The sequence below is a fragment of the Camelus ferus genome, chromosome 1, assembly GCF_009834535.1.
Source record: "Camelus ferus isolate YT-003-E chromosome 1, BCGSAC_Cfer_1.0, whole genome shotgun sequence".
Classification (NCBI taxonomy): Eukaryota; Metazoa; Chordata; class Mammalia; order Artiodactyla; family Camelidae; genus Camelus; species Camelus ferus.
The window spans coordinates 88,008,911-88,023,352 of NC_045696.1; the positions used below are offsets into that span (position 1 = coordinate 88,008,911).

Genomic DNA, 14,442 nt, shown 5'->3' on the forward strand with positions numbered 1-14,442 from the left:
CTGGAGTACCTTTTTAATTATTAAAAAATAATAAAATCACTCTCAAATTTTAAATGTACCTTAAATACTTTCTCTATGGCTTTTATTTTCCTTTAAAACAAAACAATCTTGATAAATCATGTTATGTAATTTTCAGTAAACCAAAATATTTGAGAAACTGAAGTAAATAAGTGTTTATCCAACCACAGAGACAAACAGTTTATTAAATATCTTCCTCTGCTTTTTCATAAATAATGGTTGTTATAATTTTTAAAAAATCATAAAAGCTCAACTCTTCTAATTATATTTTTCAAAAGTAATGTCTCTAGAAATACATTCTCAGATACTAACAATAAAAAAAAGTCTTGTCCACTTATTAAGGCAGATGAAGATGGGAAAAATTTACAGGGAGATAATGAAATTATAGAATTTCAGAACTAAAGGGTGCCATAAAGATCCTATTTTCCCACATTAAATACAGTATACTTTTATCTAAGCAGATGATGGTTTTGTTAAGGTTTTTTATTAAATAAGTTTATGACAATCTGGTGACTTGTTTTTAATTCCATGTAACTAACAATTTGCTAATAGATATTAGTAAGATCATTATGAACTGAATTATTTTCCCCAAGTTTATTTATGTTGAAATCCTAAACCCTGGTACCTCAGAATGTGACTATGTTTGGAGATAGGGCCTTTAAAGAGGTAAATCAGGTTAAAGAAAGGTTATTAGGTGAGCCTTAGTCCAATATGACTGGTGTCCTTATAAAAAGAGGCAATTGGGAAGAAAAAAAAAAAAGACGACAAATGAACTTAAATATAAAATAGAAACAGACTCACAGACATAGAATACAAACTTGTGGTTCCAGTGGGGAGGGGAGTGGGAAGGGACAAACTTAGCATTTGAGATCTGTAAATACTGACAGGTACATATAGAATAGATAAACAAGTTTATACTGTATAGCACAGGGAAATATATTCAAGATCTTGTAGTAGCTCAAGGTGAAAAAGAATATGAAAACGAATATATGTATATTCATGTATGACTGAAAAATTGTGCTGTACACCAGAAATTGACACAATGTTGTAAAGTGACAATACTCAATCTTTTAAAAAAGTAAGGAAAAAAAGAGGCAATTGTGACACAGACATATACAGATGGAAGACCGTGAGAAGATACAGGGAGAAGGTGGTCATTTACAAGCTCAGGAGAGAGGCCTTCAAAGGAACCACACCTGTTGACACCCTGACTTCTGACTTCTAGCCTCTGTAAGTGTGAGAAAATAAATTTCTGTTGCTTAAGTCAGCCAGGCAGTGGTACTCTGTTATAGCAGCCCTACAAACCAATACAAAGATTCAATAGTCTAACACTCTTAAATAAAATTAAATTAAACCTGTGGACTTTTATGGGATATTAACTTATATAAAAGGTCAAGATACACATACAAAGAAGTTAGACTCACAAGTCTATGCAGTGCAGCTGATTCAGGCATGTGTGAAACGAAAAGACTTAAGTGATTAACCCATGTGGAAAAGGCCAAGTAAAGGTAAACTATTAAAGTTAAAAACTAGGGTAACAGAGATCTTTAGAAGGTCGCATCCATTAATAAAAAGTTGAAAATGTATATAGGTGCAAAGAGCAGTAATTCATAGCCGCAAAATCTCCCGTAAATTGTAAACAATGTTCTAGGTGTTGTTAACACATACTAACAAAATATTACTCAAAATTAACTGGGATTAAAAGGTGGCCTCTAAACAGAGGAAACAATTATTCATTCCAATTAGTGTGAAATTATAGATAGTCTAAATACTTAACACGTGAACTTCAACCTCAAGCTTTAACCTGAACTCCAGCCCTCATTTCCTTTTAAACTTTACCCACTTTTATTTTGATCAAATTTTACTAATTAATTTTCCTCAATCCTTTCCAAAAGACATCACAGTTAACGTTTCAAGAAGCATCCGTGATATCCTCTTAGCTGCAGGTATCCTAAGCAGCTGGTCAGAACTCATCAGCAACACGAATGGACTAGGTACACGTGCCATGCTACCTGTCCTGTATGTTTCAGCTCTGCTCTTTTCTTTACAGATGTACAAAAGGTAAAGGAAGAAAGAAATGACTTTGAAAGATTTTAATTTGACCCTTATATACAGTACGTATAAAATAAATTTTTTTTTTACTTTTCTATTATACCAACACCGGGCAACTTCACAAGGCCTTTTTCACTTACTTGTCGTACACATACACACTGACACTCACAAATACATACTTAAAAGTTTGGAATTAGCACACCCATTCCACTCTTTCATAAATAATCTGGACTTTATCAACAAGGGTACAAAATTGATTATTAAACTAAAGAAACAATGGGAGATGTCTTACAAAGGATCCAGGTCTCCTGATGTTTAGAAGATACACACTTAAGTCTCACCTGCTGTACCCACTTTCAACATCAATCACCACTACAACGATGGTGGTCGATCCCAGATTTTCTCTGCTACATTGATTTTAAAATTTTATTGCCACTCCTGACTTTCTACAGCCATCACACTTCAGTTTTCAATCTTCATTCCCATATATATGTAATTATTACTGTGAGAGCTCTAATTCTTAATGTTATATAGGCAGCATAGTGTCACATCTTAGGACGTATATTTCAGACTAAAGAGAGACCTGGAATCAAATCTAACTCCACACTTTTGATTCAAGATGGCAGAAAGAACACATGTATGTACCTCTCTTACATCCCCATCTAACCCCTCAAAATACCTAAGCATAATTAACAACTACATCTCTAAGAAGAAATGATATATTTTAAAAAGAGATTTTAAACAGATGAATTGAGCATAGTGCCTAGAAAACAAGAACTCAGAAGGACGCCTTGGGAATACTCTAAGAAAAAAGTAGGGAGAGTGCTGATTGTTGGAGAAGAGAGAACAGAGGAAGATACAACGCAGAGCATGAGAGGTAAGAATCATCAGCCTCCAAGGAACTCCACAGACATTCAAACACAGAGTCAAGTTGTGGTTTGCTCCAGAAATACATGAGTAGTTCAGAATGAGAAGGTCCATTAATATAATTCATTATCTTACACATTAAAGAAGAAAAATCAAATTATTTTTTTACCAGATGCTCAAATGGCATTTGAGGAAATTAATCAGCTAATTAAATGTAAACCAAATAGTAACAGATAGAAATTACTTACAGGGGATTTACCAAAATACAACTGCAAACTTCACTGTAAGTGGTAAAACACTTTCATTATAATCACAAATAAACAGGAGTGCCCTCTATCACCGTAATAATTCAGCACTGCTTTGGAGTTTCTAGCAAATGCAATAAAAGAGAAAATTAAACAGTCAACATCAATCTTAGGAAAAATAGAATTCTTTTTGCTCATGATATAACAGATATATGCTTCCATTTAAAGACAGATAAATAGTAAGCTTTCTGCCTCCATTGCATTAATATCTAGATATGTAAATGGAAAAAAAAATTCCATTCTTTACAACATCACACAATACCTAGGAATATATTTAATAATTAAGAGACAGAATTTATATAAAGAAAACTAGAAATTTAATTCAAAGATACAAAGCAAAATCTCAACAAATTTTTTAAAATGTAATATTTTAACATCTGATGTAAAAAACATTAATTCTCCTAAATTAATAAGTAAATAGAATACAATTCCAAATATAATCCTGTGGGCTATTATTGGAATTAGAGTCAATGATATTAACATATGTAGAAGACTAAGTGTCAGAAAATAGACAAGAAACTAGAAAAAGAAGCCTAGTGGCAGTAGAAAGTGTCAGGGAAAATGATACTTAACATTGAAACCATTCTAATCAAAGCAGTCTAATATTGGCATACTAATAGCCAAATTGTTGAAGAAAACAAAAAAGAAAGCCCAGGAATAAATGCCAAATACAAGTGTGCGTGTGTGTGTACATATACATATATTCAATATAAAAATTAGCATTTCAATTCAGTGCAAAAAAAGGTTTTCAAAAAAATTATGCTTAACAGAGCTAAAGGAATAACACCCTTATTATATAAATAACTATTACTAATGACTAAGAAAAAGGCAAAGAAACCAATAGAACAGAGATCAATAGATCTGAGTATAAAAATCAGAGAAATCTCAAAAGGCAATATGAAAATTTCTTATTCTCTGTATTAATCAGGAAGGCATACTAAAGTATCAATAACATGTTGCCTTATGTTCATAATACTTTAAAACTTGAAAAGAATTGCCATTAACTGGGGGCAGGGAAAACCAAAACATGAATAGGTTTGACAAGAGAAGGAATATCCCGGACTGTATCAGGAGCTTAGTGTGGACATGTTACTTTTGAGATTCATATTGGACACCCAACATGGAGCTGTTTAGTTGGCAATTATATATACAGGTCTGGAGTTCATGGGTGAGACCTAAGCTGGAGCTCTGCATGTGAGCATGGATGCAATCACTTATATCATAAATGTAAAGAAGAGATAGAAGGATTGAGCCCTTTAGCACTCCAACATTCTGGAAGATGTGGTTTACAGAATTACCAGAATCACAGAGTTAAATGGGTTCATGAATTATGAAACTATGAACTATGAATATCTGGGCTAAGGAGTAGTTTCTCTTGATAAATAAACAATTAACAAATACAAAAAAAAAAAAAAAGAGTAAGCTTGGAGATGAGAGACAAGAGGTAAATGAGCAACACACTGGAATAACACCGCTATTAAAATGAATGAGTCGGCACAGTATCATTTAACTTTGGAGGGATTTCCAGGAAGTATGGTTAAGTGCAAAAAGCAATGTGCATAAAAGTTTATTTAATATTGTCCCACGTACGAAAAATGAATTACGAAGCCCCTTCCCCAAAAAAAGTTGTGAGCATGCATGTTCATATAGAAGTATGTGGGCAAGCAGAAAGATAAGAAAGCATAGGTACTAGACAGTTAACTCTAGTCACCAGGAGGAGAATATAGGAGAGAATGGAGGGGAAAGTAAGCCAGAAATTGATAGTTTTAATGTAACGATTTTATATAACTTATATAAAGTTGCCCATGATTTTTAAAATGACTTGTATGATACTGCGGTAGAGGCTGTGATGTAACACCAAGTCACTCATTCCTCAAGTTGCCAGGAGTGATGGCTGCTGACACCTCATAGCTAATCCTTTTTCCAGGGATTGCCCTTAGCAAGAGGGAAATGCCTCACCCAAGGTGTGATATTGTGATATAATAAGAACTGTATATTTGGTCTTTGTCCCTGGTTCCTGGCACAGAGCTCCTAAAACCCTTGTAATTTCCTGATTGACAGGAATGCTAAGAGCCTCTCTTTTTTTTTCCCTAAATGTTTGGTCTTTAAGTCCTGTTTCTGACACAGAGCTCTAAAATCCCTTAAAACTTCCTGGGTAAAAGAAGTGTCATTTATTTTAAGGAGATGACTTTTTATGGGCTCCTGGATAGCTTCAAGATGGAGGTGGGTCACCAGAAAGACTAAGAGATGATTAGAAATTTGGAACTTTCAGCCCGACTCTCTATCTCATGGGAAGAGAAGAGGGGTTGGAGATCAAGTTTAATTATCAGTGGTCAATGATTTAGTCAATCATGCTTACATAATGAACTTTGAAAAAAAACTCTAGCCAAATAGAGTTGAAGAACTTCCAGATTGGTTAACACATGGAGGAACTGGTAGGGTAATTTGCCCAGAGAAAGCATGGAAACTGTGTTCTTTCCTTATCCCTTATCCTCTGCATCTCTTCCATCTGGCTGTTCCTGAGCTGTACCTTCTATAATAAACAGGTACTAGTAAATAAACCACTTTCTGTTAGCCACTGCAGAAAATTAACCAACAAAAGAAGGTTGTCATGGAAACCCCCAATTCACAGCTGATCAGTCAGAAATGAGGAGCCATCTTGTGGGATTGAGCCCTTAATCTTTGGGATCTGTACTAATTCCCTATAGTTTTTGTCAGAATGAGTTAAATTGCAGGACACCCAGTCGGTGTACACCAAGAGTTGGAAAACTGCAGGAAAAACCCAGACATTTGGTGTCAGAAATGGTAAGAGTAATAGAAAAAATGGTTTCCTTTTACAAGGTTATATTCCTTCCCTGAAGGAAGCTAGTCCAAAACCCAGTGACCAGTCTATGCAGGGATACAAAAGCCTAGCCCTCTTATCTCAATATGTTATAACAGAGGGTTCCTGAGTTCCCCATTGAATTGGTTGAGATTTCTATAGTGACTGCAGCACAGTTCAGTTTCTCCCACTGCCCCATTTTGCTTCCCTTGCTCTTTCATCCTGTGTCCAATTAATTTCCTGCACATAGACTCCCTTTCTATCCTAGAAAACCCAACCTAGGGCTTCATGCAATCCCAATTATGTGAAAAGAAGCATATAGGTGTTTTGGAACACGAGCATGCGTATGTTAATGTACTGGCAAAGAATGGCATGAAATATGGCCTCCAAAATATATTAATGTAAGGTCTGATAGTGAGGGTGGGATTTCAGGTCACCTTTTCTCCCTCCTTACACTTTTATTTGTTTTTCTAATTTGCATGAGCATATACCATTTTTACAATTAGAAAATATAAATTTATTATAAAAAGTTATGAAGATAATCAATAAAATAAAATTATAGTTATTATAAATTGAGAGGTAAATGAGAAGAAAATAGGAAACTAATACTTTGCCTCTCATAGCAGGGAGTCATCAGAAGCTGTGTAAAGATGATTAATCACAAAATGGGGAAAGTGCACATTATTTTTTTTTTTAGTGCACATTATTTTAGAGTTACTGAGATAATCTCTAGGAGAAGCACTGTGTAGAAGAAAAATGTCTTCTAGAAGAATTACTAAAAATTATCATTATGGAATATGAATATTCAGGTATGAAGTATGAGAAGGAATAGTGCCTTCTGCTTTTTATGTTATGTTTTTCTGTACTGTCTAAATTCTTTTATCATATGTGTTATTACTCTGGTAATAATTTCTTAATTTCTTTGAAAGAACTAGCACCCATTAAAACAAGCCAGAAATAAAATTTTAAAGATTATAATAGTGATATTACAGCTATAATAGAACTGTGGGCTATTTATGTCTTTACTGTCAAACTGTCTATAGTGCTATTTTCCATAATTTATATAAATACATAAAACTTAAAATCAGCCTTTGCCACCTACCAGATATGGAATCTTAGAGGAGTTAATCACCTCTATAAGAATTATTTAACCTCTATTTTTTCTCATCTAGAATATGACTATAACAGTAACTACCTCATGTGTGGATGGGAATTAAATGAGATAATGTATGTATGATGCTTAGTAGAGACCCTGCCACACTGAAGTGGTAAATGATAAACTAAGGCCTGATTTTTCACCTTTCTTGCCAGTTTCAGTTACTCATGTAGATTTTCAATAAGTACCACAGACCCTAGTTAATATCTATGTTTCCAGAGTAAATATTAATGGTACCAAACTTTCATTCTCAAAAGTGTCTCAGTCTAGTTAATAAATTATATAGTTATTCTACTTATTAATAATAACACTTATATAAGAAAAAGAAAGAATTCAGATATTCTTCTCAAGTTCATAAGGTACTTCTTTCAGCATACTGCTCTGCTAAGATTATGGGGAATGAAGATTGTCTATCATATGCAATATATACCTGACACATTAATCATACAGTCATTAAAAGGTTCAACCCAGCACCATTTTTGAGTATTCAAAGATGAGAACACCACTGTTAAAGTTTTATAACAATATAAACAAATTATCTTGAAATTGGGTTTACTGTCAGCAACTTTAAAAAAGATTAAATTGAGCAGTCATGATTATTTTTCCCAAAAAAGAACTTAGGTCATCCTAAGTAGGGAAAAAACCATCACTAGAGATGTAGGATTGGATCCCCTTATATCTGTTCTCTTCACCCTCCCTAAACAGCTCACTGTGTTTCTTTGAAGCACATTTCAGGTTACTGGGATACAAAAATATAAAATTAGCTTCTTTTATTATGATGAAACCCCATGTGAACACTAGATCATTATGAATTGACTCTCTTCTCATTTTAAATAGACTATTTCTTTTGAAAGATTTTTATTATCAGTTTCTTATTTTAAAAAATCAGGCACATTATCTATTAGAATTACACTGATTGGACAGAGAAAATTAGAGTTTTACCTGTGCATTTCTAAATGGCCTATCTGTAATGTCTAATCATCTCAGACAAAGATATTATGTTCCAACAAAGTTGTACTTAGCAGTACCTCTGCAATGCTAGTCTTAGTAATTAGGACTCAATCTTCCAACCATTATGCACACAACTACCAGCGACCCAGAAAAATCCCACTGACATTGAAGCAATATAATGAATGCATAATAGGCCATTCCCAATCCATCCCCTTTTCAGAGTCTGTGTATCTCTTCTTCACACAGACTCTCTTCTTCCTAAAGGAAAACATCAAATGCTGAAATATATGCATCAGGCCTAAAGAGAATAAAATTATAAGCAGACAATGATTCTAAATGGTCAATACTATTTAAATGACTCTAGATTATGACTTGTAGTGTGAGCAGCATTCAAGGACCTCAGCTCCATTCCAACATCTTTAGTCATCTTTCTTAATCTCTAAAAGAAATCTTCATAACCAAGCAAATCCTCTCAAGCTCTTCAAACATGTTATAATTATTTCTGCCCCTAAACATTTACATTCAATGTTGCCTCCAACAGGAATACCTTTATCTACAATTTCTGTACATCAGTTCTGTATATCTACTCATCCCTATCACATCTGATGTCTTTTCCAATCCATACATAATAGCATAATGACGCCTCTTGCCAAGCATTTCCCCAGCCACATCACAGACTGAACTCATCCATCTCTATTTCTGGCACTGTTGCTTACTGCCTGACACTGTCTCGGGGCTTCTGTTTACCTATGTGTCAACCTGCGTGCTTAAAAATACACAACTGTGGCAAAGACTGACTAGCTTTTCAGTGCACTCATTTCCTTTTCTTGCTAGGCTTACAGCTCTGCCCCATTTTCCAGGCTTCCTTGCAGTCAGGTTTATCCATATGATTAAGCTACAGCTAACATGTAGCTGTGTGTTCTTCTCAAGTTCATAAGGTACTATTCTCAGCATACTGCTTAGCCAAGATTATAGGGGATGAAGATTGTCTATTATATGCAACATATACCTCACACATAAGTGATGTGTGCCCTTCTGGCCTAAACTGCAAAAAAAAAAAAAAAAAAAAAAAAAAGTCCCACATGCAACCTCAATGCTCCCACCTTCCACATTCCCCAACTTGAGTCAAATATCATCTCAATCTTAAAAGGCAGGAACTGAAGATAGAGAGCCACAGTATGGATTAATGCTGTAGAAAAAGGTGCTCACTAATCAGGAATACCTGCTTTGGACTATTACATAAGTGTAATATAAATCTGGGTTAATTCACTAGTATTTTATTATCCTTGTGTCAACAATTGGCATTACCCAAATTAACACAGAAATAGAAATCAGGAGTGGGGTTACTAGTGGTCAGGCATTACATAGTAAAGGAATTGGTATTAAAGACTGCAAAAATAGAGACTTATGTTATTAGACACAATGGCAAAATAGTCAGCAGGACTGTCACCTGAGATAATCTGGAGTGCAAATAAGTAGCCCACTGAGCCTCTATCTCTGAAGAAAGTGGCTGCAAAAAGTTAAAGTGTGTATTACTTTTCCTTTCAGCTTCTTTGCAAAATGTGTTGGTCTGCATGCTTGTGTCTCCCAAAACTTCATATGTTGAAGCCCTAATCCCCAATGTGGTGGTATTAGGAAGTGGGGTCTTTGAGAGGTAGTTTAGATGAGGTCATGAAGGTGGAGCCCTCACAAAGGGATTAGTACCCTTAAAAGAAGAGTAAAAGACTAGAACTCTCCCTCTCTGCCATGTGGTGACACAGCAAGAAGACGGCCATCTGCAAGCCAGGAAGAGAGTCTTCACCAGAACCTGACCATGCTGGCATACTGATCTTGTTTCCAGCCTCTACAACTATGAGAAATAAATGTTTGCTGTTAATGTCACCCAGTCTATAATATTTTTGTTATAGCTGCCTGAACAGACTAAAATGCAAGGTATTAAAGTAAAGAGATGTGCTAAGGAAAGAATTAACTGGTTTAAAGGGAAAAAGAAGAGGACTAGATAATCCAGAAATGCAAGTCCTTGAAGGACTGGAAAATTAGAAAACTCAGCTGCTTTTAGACCTCAGCTATAAGAATAAAAGACTGAAAATAACTCTGAAGGACAAGACCTCATTGATTACTCAGTTAAGCAAAGTGTTTCACCCTTGAGCAAATCAGATTGAGAGTGTTTTCTTCCCATACAAGACTACTGTGAGTTTCAGATGCCATAAAAATAGTCCCATTCATTTAAGAAACAGAGGCAAAAGGTACTAAAGCTCTCTCTCAGACACCATCAAGAAAATATACTGATTAAGCAAATATGAGTTTATTAAATGTACTGCAATAAGGAAGAACACCACCTTGACTGTCTTAACGGTATCTCAAAAGCTGGAAATTGGGAAATTACAGGAATGTTTTAGGGCCTGGGCTGAGTAAGTTTAAGGCAGATGTTGCAAGGCAGGATCCTATTCGCAACGGGCCAGTTATGACACACTAGCTTCGGATTTGTGGGCACAGGAGGGCAGTTGCCTTGAAGCAGCCTTGATAAGGAAGCTGTTGTTCTTAAAGAGCATGTTAGTTGCTTTAGTCTTATATTCCAGTAAAAAGGTATTTCCTGGAACAAGTAACTACCTTGTGCTTGGTCTCAGGACTATTTAAATAAGAACAGTGCTATATGCCCAGTTTCCTCATAGTTAACTCCCAGCAAAAACATTATGTTCACAGGCAGAGGAAAGAATGGTTTAAATGATTGTTGAACACAGAGACAAGAAATTGTGTTGGTTTCAGTTATTAATTTCCATTTTTGGTCATTCTCCAGTCTATTCTAGAGGACAGATCATTTGTCACCTGGGGTAATAATCAATCCAAATGTGCACTTCTATTTGATGGGTCATAGTTATGTACTAAGTTTCCTTGTTGGATGATAGATAACCTATTGGATCATTTGACAGAAAAGTGGCTATATATAAACATTTAAGACTCTGAAGATAACACATTTGAGGACTATGACACAGGGAAATACTAAAAAAGGATTTTTATCAGAGTTTATAATCTACTTCTAAGCCAAGAGTAAAGAGTGCTTAAATCAAAGGAGAGAATAGATCCAACTCCCAATGTGAAGAGCCTGTAGCACATGATTTAGTTATTTGTTGCCAAGTGTTTTAGAAATAATAATAATTACAGAAAAAGTCTGTAGGGTAATAGAGAACAATATAAAATCTAGGGTTGCTGTGTTTAGAATCACCACCAATCTGATCTCACAAACTTCCTAGGCAAGGACATCTATGGCTTTGATGGCATTTTCATACTCTTCTGTCAATATGTGAACTATCATATGCCCCTCAACCTATAGACACGTTGTAAAGCAAGAATGAGATTTAAGGACAGAAGAAAGAAGCCTAAAATTCTCTTTTAGAAGTTAAATTTTGGAGTCTCAACTTGAAACTTGGTTTTTCTTCTTTTTTAACTAGCTTACCTAAAGATTTCTTTTTGTTTGTTTTTCTTTTGCCTTTTTTTTTTTTTTTTTTTGAGAGAGGAAAAATGGCATTATCAAAATGGTCTCAGGGTAAATACAGGCATTAGCTACTAAGATAATCAGACTCTTGTCTAGTTTTGCAGGTAGTAGGCAATAAACTTTTCATGCACAAATCCAACACCATTTGTTGGGAGTCACCCAGTATTCTTTTTGAGTCAAAATACCCTTGGGGGTTGCCTAATTATTCTGTAAACTTTTAGTGCTACTCATTTAGAGTGGGTTGGACTCAGATGGTGACATTTAAATTAGGCAGATCATCAGTTAGAGCTATAGTAAAACAGTATGAGGTTAAGCTTAAGATGTAAGCCTTCTTGCAGGTCTGTTAAAATGAAGTGACAGCCTAGCTCAGGCTGCTATAAGAAAACACCATAGACTAGGTGGCTTAAACAACAGAAATTTATTTTCTCACAGTTCTAAAGACTGGAAGTCTGTTATCAGGGTACCAGCCTGAGTGGGTTCTAATGAGAGCTCTCTTCCTGGCCTTCAGATGGCTGGATGATTGTTATGTCCTCATATGGCAGGGAGTGAGTGAACGTGAGAGAGAGTGAAAGAGAGAATACTCTTGTGTCTCTTCTTATCAGGGCACTAATTCCACCATGAGGGCCCTACCCTCATGACTTCATCTGAACCTAATTATCTCCCAAAGACCACCATAGCCAAGTACCATTACATTGGGAGTTAGGACTTCAACATATGAATTTGGGTGGGAAATAATTCAGTCCATACTAGATGGCTTTCACTTGTATACTGTACTTTTCTTAGTCATATTCCAAGCTCTATTTCTGTGAAAGTTTTGTTACAAAGTCATATTCTAAGCTCATTTCTGTGAAAGTTTTGAACTATGAGAAGCTCTTCGATATTGTTTTAACAAAGATAGAACCCTCCTATCCTAGATGTGGTACCTAAGAGCTTTAGACTTCTGACTATCCAGACTGGTGTTGTTTACACTCTAAGAAGTTGCTTAGTAGTTGAGTCCAATCAACCAATATCCTGGCTAATTTATTAGAAAGAACTGGTAGTAATGGGACTAAGTAGGTCTGATTTATCTTTCAGCCAAATCACAAGAAAGTTATAGCCAGGCACTGAACACATACGAAGGAGCTGCTAGTAATATGAAGAGCAGTATTTATAATGTGGATTTTGTATCATAAAGTGAAAGGAGAACAAGTAGATGTCAGTAGATTCAGAAATTTAAAGCAGCACAGAACATATAAAACAGTTGGAGAAGATAAAGAACAAGAGCATGTAGATTAAAGCATGATACTCTGTGGCTCTAGTCAGCTGGATTTTATTCTGTGGATCTTGGGTAGAAGCTATCTACTTCATGCAGGTGTCAAATATCAAGCTCTCTTTTCTCAAAAATTATCTGATTCTGTCACTATTTACAATAGCCAAGACATGGAAACAACCTAAATGTCCATCAACAGATGACTAGATAAACAAGTTGTGGTATATTTATACAATGGAATACTTACTACTCAGCCATAGAAAGAAGAATAAAATAATGCCCTTTTCAGCAACATGGATGGACCTGGAGATAATCATTCTAAGTGAAGCAACCCATAAAGAGAAAGAAAATCTACCATATGATATCACTTATATGTGGAATCAAAAAAAAAAAAAAAAAAAAAAGACAAATGAACTTATTTATAAAACAGAAACAGACTTACAGATATAGAAAACAAACCTGTGGTTACCAGAGGTGAAGAGGGTGGGAAAGGATAAATTGGGAGTTCATGATTTGCAGACCTCCGGAAGCTCCCGGTCCTGAGGCCCCAATGTGATTGGTCGTTGTTCCTGCGCAGCGTTGTTTCCACGCCGTCCGCATGGCTCCCCGGGGCAGTGAGTCCGGGCGCGACACAAAAAATGCGTCGGAAACGCCGAGGGTAGGGTGTGCAGCTGCCCACAGGCCAGCAGGAGAGGTGGGGTGAATGAGCACCACCCGACTTACAGGGAGCCTCGGCGAGTCTGAGGGGAAAAGAGGCGCGGGGGTTGATGGGACGTGGAGTCCGGCGGGACAGGTCCTGACCCGGAAGTGGTTCCGGGTTGGGCTGGGCTCTCGCCAAGCCTCCGGGTCTGTGCCCAGTGACTGGGGCTGATCCCTTCCAGGAAAGAAGTCCTGGGCCTCCGTCCGCCTGCCTTTCCACCCAGCTCCCCCTAAACCTGCTCACCTCCCCCTGGGAAGTCTTTCTGGATTTCCACAGCTCAGGCCCCCCTCTTTACTCAGGCTGCACCGGCGCTCGTCCTTCCCTAGAGTAAAACTGCATGTGGGGACGCTCCCGCACTCAGAGATTAAAATTAAAATGCAGATCCTTCCCCGGCTGAAGGCTCTGCAAGATCGCCCTGGCCTTTGCATTTGCTGATTCCACTGCCCAGTCTGTCCTGCGCTCTAGCTGTCATCTCAGGCACCTGAGGGTGAGGGGCCCCCAGGTTGGGTGCTTCGGATGGGGAGGCCTGGTTCTGCGGAGTCCTGACCACTCTTTAAACACATGCACTGGCATTGAAAAATATTTGTATTATTTTTTGAAGTTAACAATTGTAATAAATGGCCATTGCAAAAAGAAAAGAAAGAAAATTTCAGATCGTATGCAGACGTTACAAAGGGAAAAAAAGACGTCCTACAATTCCTTTCCTCAGAATTGCCAGCTGAAGATTTGGTGGTTTTCAGGATTCTTTTCTGAACATTTGTAGCAGTAGCTCCTGTTTGTTGGTTTAAAATGTTAAAATCAGTGGGATCATGTCGAGGAGGGGGACAGTT

At 36.5% G+C, this 14,442-nt stretch overlaps 1 protein-coding gene across 1 annotated transcript in view; it reads right to left on the reverse strand.

Annotated features, from left to right (window-relative positions):
* Nucleotides 1-14,185, reverse strand: part of LOC116664609 — a 214,141-nt gene extending 199,956 nt beyond the window's left edge. The window contains exons 1-2 of the mRNA XM_032482937.1: nt 14,094-14,185; nt 13,382-13,901 (exon numbers count right to left, since the gene is read on the reverse strand). Of these exons, the coding sequence (XP_032338828.1) occupies nt 13,382-13,901; nt 14,094-14,185 (612 nt within the window). The remainder of the gene's footprint in view (nt 1-13,381; nt 13,902-14,093) is intronic.
* Between the last annotated feature and the right edge of the window lie 257 nt (nt 14,186-14,442).